This window comes from Lissotriton vulgaris, unplaced genomic scaffold, assembly GCF_964263255.1.
Source record: "Lissotriton vulgaris unplaced genomic scaffold, aLisVul1.2 SCAFFOLD_3097, whole genome shotgun sequence".
NCBI lineage: Eukaryota > Metazoa > Chordata > Amphibia > Caudata > Salamandridae > Lissotriton > Lissotriton vulgaris.
In genome coordinates, this window is record NW_028253474.1 from 66,022 (window position 1) to 85,237 (window position 19,216).

Sequence of the window (19,216 nt, forward strand, 5' to 3'; positions counted from 1 at the left end):
ATGGCAGAGAGCTATTTATTGTTAAGTAATACATATATATTTTATGTGTTTTTAAAAGCAAAACTTCAAAATTTTGATTTTGCAGGGGAACAGTTAGTAGCCCGAATGGCTAAAACATGGTCAACGACTGACATCCCAGCATGGCTAATTTCTGAACTGGACTACCGAAATGGATACTGTAAGGTATCAAATTAATTGGGCCGTTAATTTCAACTTGGTGTCCAAGTCGAGATTTCTGTCTCTTTTAAAGTTTTGCAACTTTTAGAAAGTTACCAGCCTGTGTCCTGCTAGTCCAGTGGCCTCACAAAGGTCTTAGCACACAGGAAACTTTCTGCCCACCTGGGGAGACATGTGAACTACTCCCAGGCTAAGGAACAAAGGCATTTACAGCAGAGTGAGGTGTTACCTTCTTTCCCAAGGTCAAATGGGTGTTAGCCTAAAAGTCGAGCTTTAAAGGGTAAGCCATCTTTGAAGGGCTGCCTGCAACAACACTTCTGGGCAGGATGCCTTTTGTTCCAACAGACATGTTGGAGACAGGGACAAGGAGGGAAATCTCATCCTCAAACCTATTTTCCTGTGGGCGTGCAGCTCACAGGTAGCCACACCTCTAGGGTCGACTACCTAGCTCCTGGCAGCTGAGGAAGGGTCCCGACATTTTGAATACGGCTGAAAGAGTGCTGGTAAAATCGGTGAGGCTCAGAACTCCTCTCGTGAACTATTTTCTTCTCGATCATGAAGTTGTTCTTGTCCCTTGATCGAGTTTCAGTGACCTCTCCACTGTCAGAGGAACGCTGGAACGTCATTGCCCAGTTTTTCTTTGATAAAGTGGCCTCCATTTACTCCATCTTCCCTGAGAGAGTTAGAGACGCTCCTTGTCTCAAGCTGTGTTTGAATCCTCAGATGACAGCTTGGGCCTTTCCACTTTTAAACATATGTCAGTTGAGGAATTGCTCCCATTAGTGACAGCTGTTAAATCAGGTGCCTCCTGCTGTTTTGGAAGGAGGGATGACTACAATATTACCCGTGCTTGGTGAGCTATTCAGTAGCTCTTTTGAGATGGGCTGGGTCCCCAAGAAGCTGGAAACACGCCACCATAGTTCCACTTCTCAAAAATCCATTAATAGATCCCACTAAACCTGAAAACTGTAGCCCTTTTTCACTGCTTTCTTTTATTTCTAAAGTAGTAAAGAAATATATCAAACAAATGCTTTTGACCTTCATTGAGGCAAAAGAACTTCTTCATAGGACCCACTTGGGCTTTCGCCCCCATTATAGCACTGAGTGTGCATTACTGTTTGCCTCTGAATCTATCAGTCAAGTTGTTGACAAAGGCATAACTGCAGCAGTGCTAATGCTGGACCACAGTGCGGCCTTTGGTAGTTTTCCACAGCCGATTACTCAAACGGCTGTGGAATTGCCTCAAGGCCCCATTGTGGCTTGCCTCTTTTTGCAGAACCGCACTTTTTAGTTGAGGTTTTTCCATTGCAGCAGGGGGTACCACAGGGCTCTTATTTGAGCCCTACTTTATTCAATCTCTATATACACCCCCTGGCTGATATCGAGTGCTACGGTTTTAATATAGTATTGTATGCCGCTGATACGCAACTAATTTTCACCCTAACCCAGAAGGAGGCCAGTACATCTGTTCCTGCTTAGATCCCGTTTTCGGAGGTGGCTAAGTTGATGGATCTCTGTTGCGTGAAGCTGGATGCCGGGAAAACTGAGGTCCGTATCCTAGGTAAGCAGCCTTCGATTTGATCCCCTGCTTGGTGGCCTGACTTGCTCGGACTGATACATGTCCCTAAGCTAAAAGGTAAGAATCTTGGCATCTGGTTCGATACGAAGCTCTCGTATGACAGCCAGATCAAAATTCTAGGGACAAAGTGTTTCAGGATCTTAAAAACCCTAAAAAAGATCCTCAAACGTCTCCCAGAGAACGCCAGAAAGACAGTAGTTCAGGCCCTGGCCACATCCAGGCTGGATTACTGCAATGTCCTGTATCTGGGAGTCTCACAGTCCCGACTGGCGATACTCCAGCATGTATCGAACTTGGCAGCTTGCCTATTGCTAAATCTCCCAAGGCGGTTGCCTATAAGCCCTGTTCTTACTAAACTGCACTGGCTGCCTTTGAGGGAAAGGCTCTCTTTTGAAGCCAAATGTCAAGTACTCTGTGATAAAATAGCAATGCATTTCACACAGAAAATGTAGCTGATTTATGATAAAATCACCTCAGTTGGGAGTCCTCTGCAGACTCCTACATCTTATAGCCCGCCTACACTCACTAAGGTGCAGCTGTTGGAAAATATTCCCCCTCTCACTTATGATGACGTGGAATCATTACTTCTTACAGTAAAATCAGGTTCTCCCTCAGACATCGTTCCAGCAAAAATGTCTTCCTCACTTTCTATACAACTTTCTGCGCCTATTTGTTCCCTCCTCAATCTCTCAATAATGAATGGAAGGCGGCTTAGGTCGTTCCTATACGCAAGAATACTGAGGCTCCTATGGAGGACTTGTTCAACTTCCGGCCTATTCATCTACTACCCCTCCTGAGCAAGTTACTGAAAAAGTACATCAATAAACATCTGTCTGACCATGTCGAATCCTCCAGAAGCCTTGATCTTTCTCAATCTGGATTCACCAAGCATAGCACTGAGTCAGCCCTGATTGCTGTCATGGACAACATTAGGATGTCCCTGGACAGCAGACAATCAGTATTACTCGTGCTGCGTGATCTCTTGGCTGCATTCAACATGGTCTCCCACCAGATCCTGCTCAGGAGACTGAAGGAAATTGAACTCCGAGGATTGGCTCTTCAGTAGATGACGAGCTTTCTTTCCCTCTGCTCCGAAACCATTAACCTTGGTCCTTTTCGCTCAAATACCTTGGAGCTGACCAAGGGAGTGCCTCAGGGCTCTTGTTTGACCACTACTTTGTTCAACATTTACGTCGCTCCCCTTGCAGACCTACTTAGGACATTAGGTTTCACACCCATTTCTTATGCTGATAAAACTCAGCTTTTATTTTCATTTAATAAGTCCACTCTTATGGCCCAGTCCACCTTCTCTGAAGGTATGATAGCCATATCTAACTGGATGAGGAGCAATTTCCTTCAGCTTAACGCAGGGAAGACCGAGATCATGCTCTTCAGAGATACACCACTGCTGTGGTCACCTGATTGGTGGCCGGTGGATATGGGCGACTCCCCTGTACCAAAAACTGCTGTCAAGAATCTTGACATATGCCTAGACCAGAAACTGACCATGAAAGAACATGTGGTTTACACTGCTGGATCCTGTTTTCATGTGCTTGGAATTTTACGGCGAGTCTTTTCCTTTTCTCCCCTTGTCTACATGAAATCCCTTATTCAGGCATTGGTACTAAGCCGCCTAGACTACTGTAATGCCCTCCTGATCACCACCAATGAGCCCTTGCTGAGCAGACTACAGGTCTAAAACACCGCGGCACGCCTTGTCTCGCCTCCCTTCCCCTTCTCCAAAAGCTTCACTGGCTCCCGATATGCAAGCAAATTAAGTTTAAAATCTGCTGCATCGTTCACATGGCAGTGTGTGGCAAGGGCCCCAATTATCATGCAGGGAAATTCCCCCACTATATTCCTTCAAGGTCTCTACACTCAGGAACCAAGGGGCACATGCATCAAGTTACACTTTTGCGATTCCTTGATTCTGAGAATCTGCCCGTTTGCGACAGGTTTTTCTTTCGATGCGTGTGGCCGAAAAATCTCTTCTCATTGTTCCTCGGTTTAAAAAATCAAGGATGGGTGGGAAAGATTTCTCTCACCTTGCCCCTCTCTATTGGAACCAGCTCGCCACTCATCTGAGACAATGCCCTGACCATTTTCAATTTAGAAGGCTCCTCAAAACTGTATTATTTTAATCAGGTTCTTTTTTCGGCCTACTGTTGCATGTCCACAGAGCAGAGATACCCCTCCGGGGGTGATTCAGGTGCTCTACAAAACAAACAAATAAATAAATAAATAAATAGAATCTTCAACAATAAAGGCCATCGTTAGCTGCATTCTTTTGTTAAAGCCTACTCTTCTAGATGGAATGTAAGATCAGCAGGAGGTCTTCCGCCTGCATGACTGTTGTAAAAAGAGCATGCATCGGGGACGCTCCTTCGGTTTTTTAGCATGCAAGGTATGGAATTCCCTTCCCCTCTCTCTCAAACAGGAAAATACAGAACTATCACTTCGTAAAAACTTGGTTATTTAGATTAATCTGATTGAGGCTTCTTTTGTTTTGTTGTTTGGACCTGTATTCGGGAGCAAAACCTTAACAGCGGGACACTTCGTTAGAAGTAACTAGGTAATCTACAAATTACTTTATTATTATTTTTATTATTATTAGTACACTCTGGGATAGCTAGATGCCACACTATGCAGGAAACAGGCGAGAGGGGACCCAGATGCCCATTGGCTAGTGACTGCATGTTCCCCTCATGGCACTTTCCTGGGATTAATATGACACCTCTGCCACTCTGATCACCAGATAACTTTTGACAGGAAGATCGGACCGAAGAAGGACTGCCCTGCTGCCCTTGACACTGCATGGAGAGAGGCAGAAAGACTACACCTGCTGCACGTTGGGCTAGTAAAGTTTGGACTGTGCTTACGGCTATTGACCCACTGAAAAGTTGATCCCCGGCTTCATCTCACTTCAGTGACTCCAAGTATCAGCTGGCTGATTCCCTGGAACCTGCTCCAGGGACACAAAAGCTGAAAGTTGGTAGCCACCACAGAAGTTTTGCCACTACCAGTCAAAGGACAAATCCGAGATAGCCAAAGTCTCCACCTGTATCTACCAGAACAGAGAGTGCTATCAGAGTCCGGATTTCTCGTACCCAAGAGACACTAGCCCCCACCTAAGGAAGTCACCCCAACCGCAGTGCAAAAAAAAACGTAGCCCCCCATCATCTGTCCTGCTACTGCAACAAAAAGGACTGCAAGGAACTTCAATCACTGTGACCAGAGTCACCATTCATCATCAGAGCGCCGAGGGACAACCACAAAGACACTCCTGTTGACTGCACCTCAACTGGAGCATCTTTAGCCTGCATCCCCAGCACCAGGACCACTCCATCATAGTCTATGGAGGTCATCCTGTAGAGCTTGGAACTTGCCATAAAAATGCTATGGTGGTTAAGTAACTGTTCAAAGTATCCTCTCTGGCCCTCTAGATCTCTAGGCTGTCGGATTTGGCCGCTCAGTTCCCTAACTAACTGTTTGAAACTTTTCAAAAGTTTACAAACTTTATGTTGACCAATGCTTGTTTGCAGTTACATTTAAAAGTATTTAAAAGTTCGACATTCTGTATCTCTGGAACCCTCCAGTGAATTTTGAACAGCAAGGCCTATAAACAGTTATAAAAATACACTCTATTTATATAAATTGGGTTGTATCTCTTTCTTGATGTGTGACTTTCTTACTTCAGTGTTTTGTGCTGTTAAATGATGTATACATTGTTTTTTTGCTAAGCCTTGCTTCTTGAAGACACAGCTACCCCGGGCTGAGCTTAAGGTTTACAAACGAGCTTGACTGGACCCAAGACTGCTTTTTGCGAGTGTACTACACAATAAGTCCCCACATCCTCGCACCTTACATTAATTACAACATCATATTTTGAAGCAGCCCTCCCTTATCATGCATTACAATAAAATGTGGTACATTTCCAATTCACATTTTCCATCAGTGTACTGTTCTAGTTGTAGGTGTAGCCCATGTGGCTTAGTAATTGCTTTCCTTTCTGGGATATTATGTATTTTGCTCTTTTTGTCATTGTGTCTGAAACTTGTGCTTTATAGATGACATGACAAAGGAGGTCTAGTGTTGTCACTCAAAAGGCAAGATTTTAAAAAACACACTTGGGATAGAATAATAGGTTTGGATATATGTTCTTGCAGCCTGTTAGCAACTATCTCAGCATAAACTGTACAACCTAATTATCAAGGATATTGTCCTACATGTTTGGGTAGGGGAGGGCCTTTGCAATCTTTGGTAATTAAAGTTTGATTGATGGGGTAGTCCATCGCACATGTGACGGATATCCTGTCTGCTGTGTTACAAGCACTATAGAATATAATCAGAACTATTCCAATTTTGTGATGTTGCATCCGTACTGTTTTCCGCATAAATATGAAATTGCCACATAAACAGTCCTCTTCTGCATAATCTGCAGCTTTTAAGAAAAAATTTGGCGATGTATTGCCACGCAGTGGAAAACGTTTACTGGTTACCTTTCTGTTGATTATTGCTATATTTGGGTGTAAAACCGGTACTAATGAGGTGAAACTTATGCCCAGATAGTGTTAACAAATGTGAAAATGACAAAATAATGAAGTGATGCTATCATAAAATGTGGCATCTTTTGCCACATAATTTGCCTTTTCTTATTGCATAATTTAATGTACCCTGCTGTATGATTTGGCCCTCCCCTGCTGCATAATTCCAGTGACCCTGGATATAATGCAGTTGTAGCACAGTGGGCAGGAGATCCATCACGCTTGTGACAGAGCATCCCATCTGTAAAACTCTACATTTTGCCCTCAGTCTTTCCAATAAGGGAACCTTACACAAACACCCCAGGACAACATTATTATATTGTTTGCTCTAAAATGGTGCCAGCTCCACTTATATCTCAAAATGGTAAATCAATGCCACATGCAATCAATATTAAATTATGTCCCTGTTTTCTTTCTAGCACAACACAGCTGGCATCAATTGTGAGCAGTGTGCACTTGGTTACTATCGTCCTTATGGCATGTCAAGGGAAACTCTTTATGGTTGTATACGTAAGTATTGATTCCATTCCCCTTATTTCTATATAAATGTAATTTGCCCTATGTGGGAATTATGAGCTTTAAATTCTGTCTTCTAATGTTCTGTTTGTGGTTACTGTATTCATTTCAATGGCTTTCATTTGAAGTGCTGTTGGTGTACTCTCTGGAGAAAAAATATTTTAAGAGATGATAAAGATCTCTTTGGCTTTATAACTAAGCATCTCTATGCTGCTTTAAAAGCATAGGGGCTCATGGTTAGTTGTACTGTTCAGTTCAGACCTTGGTCTCAACTGGAATCCCTCGCTGAAGAGGCCCAACAAGGAGGAAATATGTTTGGGATTGCTTCTGTTTTCATTCAGAATGAAAGTGGCCTCAAAGTACAGACTAGTCTGTTTTATTTTGCAATCCCTTTTGCTAATGGCACTGACTGAATAACAATTACTTAATAGAATGGAATCCAGCAGAATCCCCTTTGTTCAAGATTGATCCAAACATTTTCCCATTAGTTTCTTAAATTAGAGCGTGTTGCAAAGTGGCTAAAATGAAGTGCCATCATTTTGCGTCATGGCTTTTTCGAGTCTCTTTGCTAGCAGTGCTTAGGGCGAGAAGGTTAAAGGAAAAATCAGCAGATGGTTGGCCTCTGTATATAATACTGCATGTTTAACAAGAGAATTGAAAATTTCATGATACTGCCCCGATTACTCTGAGATTACTGTGGGAAGACGCCCAGGCCCGCAATTTAAACAAATGTAAATGTAAATGTATAGGCATTTCTATAGCGCACTACTTACCCGTAGGGTCCCAAGGCGCTTCGACCGCTGCAAAACACTTCCTGGCTTCCTAAGGAGATGGTCCCTTTTTAATGGGTATCTCCAGGGTGAGACCAGGCATCCCTGGCGGTCTGGTGGGGCCGTTAGTGAAGATGAGGCAAGCTAATGCCCAGAGTTGCCGAGTGTGAACGCTGATCAGAGTGGGCACCGAGGCGAGAGAATTATCGAGTCCGCTGACCCTGGTCCAGAAACCTGCCGCGCCGGGAATCGAACCCTGGTCCCGGGCCGTCCTCTGCTCTCGGGACTGCCGCCTCTAACCAGTGAGCCACAGAAAGTTAAGATCTGTGACCAACAGTGGGAGGTGACTTATCTACGCAGAAATAAGTTAGTGCCAAGCGACTCTGATATGGACTCTGACGAATGCGCTGAAAATGGTAAGGTGAAGCACAGGCGTGGTGGCAGCATGAATGAGCGTGATTGCGCACTTAAAGTTTTTTTAATTAAGGATGAAAAAGCGTGTCAGTACAAACATCACTCCAGGAACTTACTACTTGCGGCAAACAAGCCTGCTGGTAGCTGCTGCCCGCAAGTTCAGACTCCCTTTGCGGCTGGGCCAGCCCGTGGCCCAGGCACAATTGTCAAAGTCAAAGTCAAAAACAGCTTTATTCGATTTTGATAATAAAAATCATAAAAGCTCAAATAAAACAATAAATAATCATTTAAAACTCAATTCATTAAAGTATATGAAAGCACATTTGTATATAAAAAACATTTAAAATGCAGGATTTACAGTAATTTCAAGTTATATTAAATTAATTCATTGCGATCCTGGCTCTAATTAAAGATTTTAAAAAAGATGACACAAGGTACATGATCAATTCGTCTTCCAATATTTTCAGTCTCATTAACGCTGTCCTACATTGCCTCAAACCCCAGTGTCTAAAAATTGGCATTAGAAAACTTATCTCTTCCCCCTTTAGGCTTTCGTTTCTGTTGTATTTGGGTGGTGGTCCTGTGTTTGGTTTCAGCGCTGGGACGCTCAAGGGCACCATGCGCTTTACAAATCTCTTTTCATTTCATTTCATTTCATTTCATTTTCCTTGGCAGGGTATAAAATTTGCAGAAAATAGTACAATGTAGAGTGGACTGTTCAGAAACATCATCACAGGGGCATAATGTCAGGTTTTTGGACCAACAGTTTAAGTCCGGAAACGTGATCAATCTAAAGAAAGTCTCCCCCGCTGAATCGTGTCAGTAACATGCGAGAGTAGCAGCTTTGCACCGTAATCAGATATGGCTGGATTCCCTGCCCTTGGAGGATCAGATGATTCTCCATGACTGATGTCTTGCATTTCTCATCCAACCATCGTTTATTTTCTAAAAAGTGCAGACAGATTTGTTTCAGCTTCTTCCTAGATACGGTCACTAAGCAGCTCGGGGTGTCAAAATATTCTATATGCCCTATATCAGCCAAAAACCTCTTTACATACTTAATCCAGGGGATTTTTGAGACCCCCTCGAGTCTAAGGCAATCCTATATTATATCCCTAGTCAGGCCCGTCTCATCAGTTGACCACACTTTATGCCACAATAAGATAGGATCGACTTTAATGAGATCTGATATATAATGTATGCCTAATCCTTGGTGGCACCCGAAAGTAGAAGTGGACTGCGGGAGAAGCTAGTAGGTATCGGAGGAATGCATTCTCACAAAGCTTAAAGTGTGAGCTTCTTTTAACCCCCATATCCCTGCACCATACATTGCCGTGGACACACATTTAGATTTATATATGTCCATTAGTACTGGGACTGGACGGCCGCCGAGTTTGTTAGCAAAGTTTCGGACAGCCCCTATTGCTCTTGAAAAGGCCATTTTTCTAGCCTGAGCTGCCGAAGACCAAGTCCCCCTTTTATCAAAATGAATGCCCAGATATGAGAAGGTGTCGATCATAGCTATTTTTGAGTCTGAAAGAACATTTTTACATTTCAAGGTCTTCTTCGTAGTGCAGCACATAGTAAAAGTCTTGCCTATGTTTATCTTTAGTCATTTATCACTCATGTACCGTGAGAATTTAGTAAGTGATCTTTGGAGGCCGACTTGTGTCCGTGCCATAATTACTGCATCATCTGCGTATAATAAAATGGGGACTAGGGTGTTCTTAATTCTAGGGTAATCATACTGATCTTCCATGAGGTGGGAGGCTACACTATTTATTTATAAATTAAACAAGAATGGTGCTAGTATGCATCCCTGCCTCACTCCCTTTTTATATCAAATTTTGAAGAGCATTCACCCTTGTTCCCATATCGTACCCTTGCCCAGCCCCCCGATATAGTTCCTTTATAAAAATCTAGCAGTTTCAGTTCAACACCCAGTTGCAGTAATATGGACCATAATTTGTCATGGTTCAGACAATTAAAGGCCGAACTTAGGTCTACGAAGGTCAAGAATACATTTTCTTTTTCAGCCGATACGTACTTGGCTATTATCAATGCTAAGTTTAGGCCTTGTTCTGTTGTTCCCAGTCCTGCTCTAAACCCATATTGAAAAGGTGAGAATATACCTTGATCTTCTACCCAGGACTGTAATCTATTAAGTATAACCCTCCCTACGACCTTCATAAGTGAATACAATAAAGAAATTGGTCTATAACATTTTGGATCACTATGGTCATCTTTTTTAAAAATCGAAATTACAATGGTCTCTTGCCATGTCGAAAAAACACATGTTTGTTACAGCTGTTTAAGACATTTGTTAAAAGTGGGGCCCATAATTCTATGTTGGATTTGTACACATCTACCGGTACCCCATCCGGTCCTGGCGCTTTCCATGCCGCACTATTATTAGAACATTGGAATGTTGGGAGCTCCATTGCAGACAATGGAGTGCTCCCTGCTTCTACGGGCCGGTAAAGGCCCGCAGAGCAACATTCCAATGTTCTACAAAGGCTTCCTGAAGCTTGAGGGGATTTATATCCCCTCGAGCTTCGAGAACCCTTTGTTTAATTTGTTAGAACATTCTGCCCTCTAGTGGCAGAATGTTCTAATAGCCTTATAGCCCTTTGTAGCAGGGCTATACCGGCAATTAAAGTCCTGCTGTCTCGTTAAAGTCCCTCGCCTTCGGCTCGGGCCTTTAACAATTCAGCAGGCCTTTAATAGCCGGTATAGCCCTCTACGGCGGGCTATAAGGCTATATTAACAGCCGTTTGGTCTTCTATTAATGAGAATTCAACATTTATAAGGAATGTTTTTTGGGCCACATCAAGAACTCCATCTAATTGTTCCGGGCTCTCTGCCAGATTTAGGGTATCTGCTTCATGAAGCTCACTGAAATAGGTTACCCATGTATCTTCAGTGATTGCCACTTCTATTGTGTTGGTTTCTTTCTCTGTGAAAAAAGGGGCATTTACGGCCTTCCAAAACCCAATGTTATCTTTGATCAGACAGGCGCGGTGTAACGCCTGCCATGCTTCCTGCTTCAGCTCTCTTTTACGATTTTTTACTGCATGTTGGAAAGCAGTTTTGGCGGATCTTATTTCAATCTGGTTTCTAGGTTCACTTTTTAATGTTAACATTAAGTGTGCATGTGACTTGCTGCACTCCGAGTTGAACCATCTCCACACCTTTATTATATCATGCATCCGTGGTCTTTTGAGAAGCTGTCGAATTTCCTCTGTTATTAAGAGAAAAGCCTCTCTAATTTTAGCATCACCCATTTCCACCGTGAGACATTTTTCGAATTCCCTTTGTTTATTTTTAATGAGGTTTGCAAAAAAGGCTGTTGGCTTTACTTTATTCCATTTTATGGCATATCCATTCTTCTTTGCAAAGCTTAGTTTATCATTATATAGGTTCTCAGTTAAATTATTTTCTTTTCCTTGTGTCCTTGCAAAGGAGAGGGATAGGCCATTTGGGTAATGATCGCTCTTTGCTATCTCACATGTGGTAAAAGTAAGAGCGCGACTAGAATGCCATTTAGATATTAAGGCAAATCTATGACAGATTTGCATCCCCTCTCAATAAATGTTGGTTTAAATGGGACCGGAGGTGAACATAATTTGTTTATAAAGCCCAGGTCTAAGTAAAAAATGAGATCATTGAAAAGATTATCCAGGGTCGTATGGGAAAAGTGTGCTCTAGTGTCTTTTCTGCCTAAGCCCAGGCCTCAGATGTTCGACCAGTTAAAAGATTTGATATGTAGGTACAAAGACCTCCCTTATTTCTTTCCTTGGTCCTATGTGTAGCAGGTGTATGAAAAGTGCGATAACCATTTATATGAATAGGCTCCATAACCCAACATTCCTGCAGGCAAATGATCGAGTACTCTTTTTTTTCTTTTTTTTGCAAGACTTTATTGAAATTTCCAACACAGTACATACGTGCGCCTACAACCCTGGGGCCGGCTTTAAAGTTTTGCTTATGAACTTCACACATGCAGGCATCCGGTTCATTTCCCGCTGTTTGTAATCTACGGATCTGCTGACTTACTGGGTTTCTAAAATAATTCTGTACACGGATGTAGTATCATCTTGCTTTTTGTATTTTATGTAAACAAAACTCAAATTGTGACTCAATAGTAACACATACGGCATTTCTTCAGCATACCGTTGTCAAAACGACCCTACTAAATGTCATACTCTCAAGCAATACGTGGGTTCCCCCCCCTCCCGACCGGGCCCTCCCCACCGCTCCTCGTGTACCTTATATGGCATTCGTTTACCATACGTGTCTCTGTCGGTACCCCCCAACAATCAATCAGCGTCCGCCTCATCCTCAGAACTATCAATATCGTCCTCCAGTAGTGGTTCGCAGATGTCCCCCCTGTAAGTGTTCCATGGCTGCCATATCCCATTCCACTTGCGCGGGTTGGCTCTCACTTTATACACAGCCCTCTCTGTTACCATAAGTGATGATCGAGTACTCTTGCATAAATGGAAGGCAGCCAGGATCCCCAAGCCTGGCAGATAGCCCCGCGATATTCCAAGACATCAGTCTAATATTATCTGATGTCTCAATGGTAGTTGTTATTGGCCTATCAGATCTCTGTAGAGATGTAATAGCTGGGGTGCCTCCAGTTCTACTTTGGCATGTAAGTTTGTACTTATTTAGATCCGTAACCTGTTCATGTGGTACCAAGGGTGCTTCCCTTACTATAAAATGTGTAATCAAATCTGGCTTGAGTGGGGTTTCAGCTTTATTTTGTGGGTATTGATTACTTTCTAGTATGGTATCAGGGTGATGCCCTTTATCTATCTCATCTCTTTTGCTCAGTGCAGGGATTATTTGGAGTTCATCTGAAATCCTACTAACTGGGAGACTCCTACTAAAAAATGATTTTCTTTGATCATTGCCATTAACTCCTTTTTCTTTCTTCTTTCGCCCGAGGTTATTTGGTATGGCAGTATTTGGCGACAGTCAATCCACCATATCGAGTATGCTAAATCTGTTGTTGGTCAGAAAACCCATCTCCTGCTCAAAGCTCTCAAGAACTCTTCTGTTTCTGGGGTAGTTTACTCCTGTATTCCCCTCTATGAAGTTTCCCTGTGAAGCATAATTTAGGCAAGATCAAATGGCTGTATACTTGTGTTTGTCATGTAAGGCCACCCATCACAGATGTACTGAGGAGCTTGCGTATCTCTGAAATTTACGATAATGCAATCTCCTTGAATATTTTTCCTACTTCTGCCCACCCAGCTAACCCTCCGTACAAGCAGAATCTTACTATGGATGTGCGGGGGTAGGGGTCTGTTAGCATTGAGCCAGTGTATGGTCTTGTTTTTCAATTCCACATAAGATTCCGAGATACCTTTCCCTAATTCAGGGACTCCTGTCAAAACAATAACATAGGGAGTAGATTCTGGGGGCAGATTTATGCTTGGTAATAGACAACCTTGACCATTAATTGTATCAGTTGGTTTCCCTCCCTTCTGTGTGGTTTTAGTTTTTCCCCCGGCCACCATATGATTTGAGTCCTTTTTTCCCGGAATAATTTCAACGTCCTTTGTACACAGTACGCCTTCCGCTCTTTTCTGTGATGTTCCTGTGATTGGGTCACAGCCAGGTGTCTGAGGTGTAGATGATGGCACCAGGGTTTTCCTTATCTCTTTTGGTGGGGCAGGTTTCTCCTGGGTCGCTGTTAGCATGATCAAGTTTGACTTTTTATTAAGCTCAAGATTCGATAAAGTCAGTTGCTCGAGTTTTTTCAATCTCTCTTCCATATATTTTAATCTGTCCATAATGGGCCGAATAGAGGATGTTAGGATCTCCCCCAATTTTACCCAGAAGCCTTTCCCCATAAGAGTCAGAGCGCAGTCCGATGTATTGGCCGTAGTAGGACTTGTTCCCGTTTTATGTATATCAGCGGTGGTTTGTACAACAAGTGGGGGGCAGTCTTTATTTGCTGTTGTGGCTTTATTTTGTCTTCCTTTTTTAGTGGCCGTTACCTTCTTCTGTTTAGGTATTGCTCCTGAATTATAACCCACTGAATGAATGATACCTCCCTTCTCAGCCAAAGTTTGGGCACGAGTGGATACTCCGTCGGACAAGTTTCTCACTGGGTCTTTTATGTTTCCCATCTGTGTTTTAGTTGTTCCATCAGCCCTGTTAGTTAGAGAATCTGCAGTTGTATCATGCATAAACTTATAGCAGCCGAGTCAACAGTGGTATTGGTATTGGTAGTGACACTGCCATCTGGGCTTTTAGATAGCACAATATTACCCAAAGAAGACCTCTTATTAAATGCCGGGTCTAAGGAGAGGTGACGTTCCGTTAGATCAATTTCACGGCAGCTCTTATAATGAAATTATCTAAGGTTCCAGCCACAGAGCCTCCACATGTAGCAATTTTCCCTCTTCCAATGGTCAGCCATTTCGAGTTGTGATTGATACTGGTAGGAGGTATTAATAGGGATAAGAGCACTTACTGTTTTATGTATCAGTCGTAGATGTTAGGGGGTGGCCCAGCCCAGCCTCTCAGGCCTCGAACTGGCTCAAACGGGCCCGCCCTTGGCCCGGGCTAAGCCCGGCGCAGCCCGCGCGCTGTCCCGCGACGCGAGGGCTCTCCTCTGTTTTGTAGCGCCTCCAAGCGCGAAATGAACAATGGGCAGTGGTGGCTTCCACCGCAAAGGCTCCCGGATAATGTAGTCCCCCTCCTGACCGTGGCCGCGCTGTGATGGCAAGGAGCTGCGGCGGCTGGAGGGAGACCGGGATCAGGGATCAGGGAAGCAGCTTCAAGCCACCAGCAGAGAGGTGAGGTTTTTCCCCGAAAGTATCCAGAGAGCACAATTGAGTTTGAGGGCTACTGTTGTGCTCGGGTAGGCTGAAGCTCAGCTGAGGAACCACTTCTGTGGCTATATTCACTCAACTGTAGGTGTGGGGCCTACTCGGGGTCCGGTCACGGGATTCCTTATTAGATTTAATGGTGCGAGATGCCTCATTCATTGCCAGCAGCCAAAACGTCCTCATGAACTGACGCTGGTGCATGACCCACAGCACTTTTAAAGACGTCACTCAGTTGTGTCTATATTAATGCGGCTGCGCACTTTGCCAAGTGAATGTGTCACAGCCAAAGCTGCAAGCGGCTGAGCCTGCCCCCAAGCCTGGAGCACTCAGCAGCATGCACTGTGACTGTGTTCTGAATACTCAGAAAAGTGAGAATGCATGACAGGTTTAGGCATATTCCTATTACCCGAAATGTGTTTGTAAATACAGCCCAAATATTCAAGCAAACAAAAAAGCAAATACATCAAAAAAATATTTCACACAATTCATCTCTTCTAAGAGGGTGGTAATCATTGCACACCCTGAAACTAAACTAATGTATGGTAGCGTTCAATGGAATTGATAAATTCAGAGGCAATTAACAAGAACAAAGCCTTTCAAAAAGGAAGAACAATGAAAACCGGTTGAAAAAGAATGAGACAATTGTGGCAGGTGTTGGAAACATTTAAAAACAATTGATAAAATGAGTGTGCACAATGATGATTGGCATATTCAGAGCAATATGGGAAGATAACGGGTTTGAAGTGCAAACAAGATTAGAGGCTTACAGTGGGTAAATCTGTAGCAATTGCATACTCATAACTACAAAGACTAAAGTAATGGCTCTGCAGCAAATGATGGTACCACCGTTGGAGTCTTGTGCTTCTCTAAACCTGAAGTGTACCTGCCTGTGTAACAAATTCATGTCATGGCATGTTTATCTAAATTGAAAACCTGCTTTAAGTCCCTTCATGTGGCGCTGCATGTGTGGAAATGCACCGTCTTTTCACTTTTTTTAAGCAAACGTTTGGCGTGATATTTGACGCTGCACCCCCACGAGCAGTCAGGTTCCCGGCAGACATAGCCTTCATTGCAGCGCACAGAGACCGTACACTGCCACACACAGAGGAAAGAAATGAGAGGGAACATAGCCAATAAGTCAGGGGAATTGTTTATTAGTTTCCTATAGATCAGTGGCATTCCCTTATGTGCAAAGGCCTCGGTCAATTTTCGGTCATCTAGTGGTGAGGACTGTGGTATCTGCTCGCCCTCCAACAGATGGCAGTGCAGGGCATGCCCAACCTGCAAATGCTGATAGTGCTTAGACTCAGCCAGACCATAGGTCTTCAAATTTTATGTAGGCTTGGTTCCACCAGACATCTTCCAAATGTTCTACACCTATGAACTCCCATTTCTGAAATCCCTCCAATCCTCTCACCTCTGACAGCTGTTCGCTGCAGCATAGCAGCATCAGACCAGTAAGTTTCCCCTTCCAGCCCAGGAACCGGATGGCTTCCTTGATCTACTGTCTGTGTATGGTGTGGCCTGCTTCTATTTGCTGTTGCTCTGTAAAGAAGGTCCTTGTGTCAACCCTGGCCCATGGATGCCCTCTCCACTCCATACGCTGGGTTTTGATGATCACTGAATATCCATTCATTAATGACCAGGAGTTGGGAGGCCCAGTAATATTTCTAAATATCGGGGACTGTCAGTCCCACATCGTATGCCCCTCCTTACAACTTGGCCAGAGCCAAAACATACAAAACATTTTTTTTATTCTTTCTTGTGCTACAAACCCGACAATGCAATAGAAAATATCGTAATAAAACACTGTTGGACTTGGTCCTTTTTGCAGGGTCATCCCTAAACTTTTTGCTTTTCTCCTAGTCTTTTCTCTGACAAGGTGTTCGTGGTTTTAGGCCTCTGGGCACTTTAGCACTGCTTTCCAGTGTAAAGTGTGGGTCTCTCTGTGTTACGTATGGTAAGATTGGTCTACACCTGTTTGTCCTATTTAATTTACCTGTCAGTCCCTTGTAAAGTGGTATCTCAGATACCCAGTGCTGGTAAATTAAATGCTCCTGGTGAACTTGCAGCGCTGATTGCGCCACCCCCCAAAGTAGCCTTGCAAACCTATCTTAGGCCTCTGCCATTACAGGGCCTCTGCGTGCAGTGTCACTGCCTCTGTGACGTGGCACCTAAAGTGTGTGCCATGTCTGTGAGCCCCTTTTACTGCATGTCAGTCACCCCTAAGGTAGGCCCTAGTTAGCCCTATGGGCAGGGTGCATTGTAGGTAAAAGATAGGACATGTACCTTAAGTGTGTGACATGTCCTGGTAGTGACAAACAGCCATTTTGGGTTCTCACTACTGTGGGGCTGCCCTCCCATAGGAATGCATTGGGGCTTCCCTGATAAGTGTTTCAGTGGTAATTCCTAATATGAGAGGCGCAGTGTGGTCATGTTTGGTAGATTTAGAATGGTAATAATAAATGCTGCCCAATTGTGTGTGCAGATTTATTATAACTATTTTAGAAATGCCACTTTTAGAAGTTTGCCTTTCTGTGTGCTATGTGTCTGCCCGCCTGATGTGAATTGCATGTCTGGCTTTTGAGTGACAGGGGCTGGTGAGGTGTCTGTGGCTCTAGGAGGGGCAGGGTGAGTCAGCACCAGGCTGAATGGGACATCTACATTTGGAGTAGTGTGAGGAGAAGTCCCTGGACCCTGAATAGGTCTGTGCCTTGCCTGTACAATGCTGGCTCCGCCCCCTGTGGTGTGTCTGATGGCTGAGCCACCATCTCCCAAAGAAGGGTGTGAGCACTGTAAACTGAGTGCTCCAGAACCAGTTCTGGCTGGTCCCCCCAAGCCCTGTGCTCTGCAGAACAAAGAGAATGGTTGTATAAATGTAGGGGCTGTGACCCCATGAGGGTGTTGTGCTTCCTGATGCTGAGGGGACCTGCTGCTGCTGGACTCCAAGAGGAACCGCCACAAGGGGCTACCTCCCTGCTGGAGGGCCCTGTGAGCTGGCCTGCCTGGCCCCAGCCTTGTGCCCCCAGATCTTTGCCTTGGACCTTTTCTTTTTAAGTCCAGGACCTAGCGCTTCTATTTTTACTTTGCAGCACTGAGCTGCGACCTGGAGATTCCCCCGAGTTGCTGAGAACCAGCGGAAGCCCACCCCGCATTTGGTGTGCATCGGCGGGAGCCTACCCCGCTTTATGCCTATTCAAGGCACGGGAGCCCACCCCACAGTGGAGGTTATTTTATTGGTGGGTGCCCACCTAGCATTGCCTGTGATCCAAAGGAATCACCACCGCGACTCGAGAACAAGCAGCCGCCGCATTGTCGAGCGGCGACCAGGAAGTCAGGCAAGAACAGCCTGACTGAGGGTGGAGCCAGCCACCAGGAAGTACTGCAGTGGGTTACAGAGCGCCGCAGCGGAAATCAGGCATTGTGGAAGCCCGCCTGTAGTCAGGGCTCCCGAGTGCCGGTGGTAGCCCCGCCAGTCGTGTCTTGAAGAAGCCGAGATCGGTGGAGACTTCACTACAGGCGCATTGAGGGCTGAAGCACGGAGCCTGTCGGGCTCCATTTCGCCTCATCGAGAGAGGCGGGTCCCTAGCAGCCCCAGGAGAGGGACCAGACGAAGGCAGAAGAAGTCTGGGTGAAGCAGGGACTGTCGAGGCATGTTGGTCGGTGCCTGAAGCTGCCCGTGAGCTCCGGTGAGTGGGGCTGTAACGGGGGCATTTGTTGGTGCTCCCCCCAGGCACAGTTAGTGCCAGTGACCATTTGTGCAACAGCTGCCCCATCGGACAGTGGACAGCTGCGACGTCGGGGAATTTGCCCTTGAGGAGCCCCAGTGGGGGCTCAGTAGACGCAGTGGAGCCAGTGCCCCTTTTTCCTGCACAGCTGCACCGCCGTAGCGGGCAGCTGCGCCGTTTAGGCCAAATCATCTCTTGAAGTCCCGGAGTGGGACTTGGGGGCATTTTGTGTTTGCAACAGGAAAGGGGTGAGAAGCACCCTAGGCCCCAGCGCAGTGCGCACTTTGCTTTGGCTGCATAGGCAGCAAAAGGGCCATTTTGGAAGGCCCCATGAAGAGGCCTGACTTTCTGGACCAAGGGCCTTTGAGCCCCAGTATATGGCTAGAAGACCTGGGGTCATTGTAGATGGTGATTGCATAATGTGATTTATGTGAGGTATATGCCAAATATGATCTATGCACCCTCATTTCTGCCCCTAAATGTGATTTATGCTTAGGAGGTTATTGCATACAGTGTTTATGCTGGTGAGGCCTAGTGCGTAATGTGTTTATGCTAATGAGGTTTGGGCCTCATGTGATTTATTGACAAATGTCATGCTATGATATTTTAGGATGGTGTCTAATGCTAATGTGATAATGCT

General features: G+C 44.7%; 1 protein-coding gene across 1 annotated transcript in view; it reads left to right on the top strand.

Moving 5' to 3' along the window:
* The window catches only part of LOC147660957 (laminin subunit alpha-5-like), a gene marked incomplete at its 3' end in the record, with an annotated part of 218,421 nt that overhangs the window by 21,677 nt on the left and 177,528 nt on the right, over positions 1–19,216 (top strand). Inside the window, exon 4 of the mRNA XM_086951410.1 lies at positions 6,720–6,810. Coding sequence (XP_086807536.1) covers positions 6,720–6,810 — 91 coding nt within the window. The remainder of the gene's footprint in view (positions 1–6,719; positions 6,811–19,216) is intronic.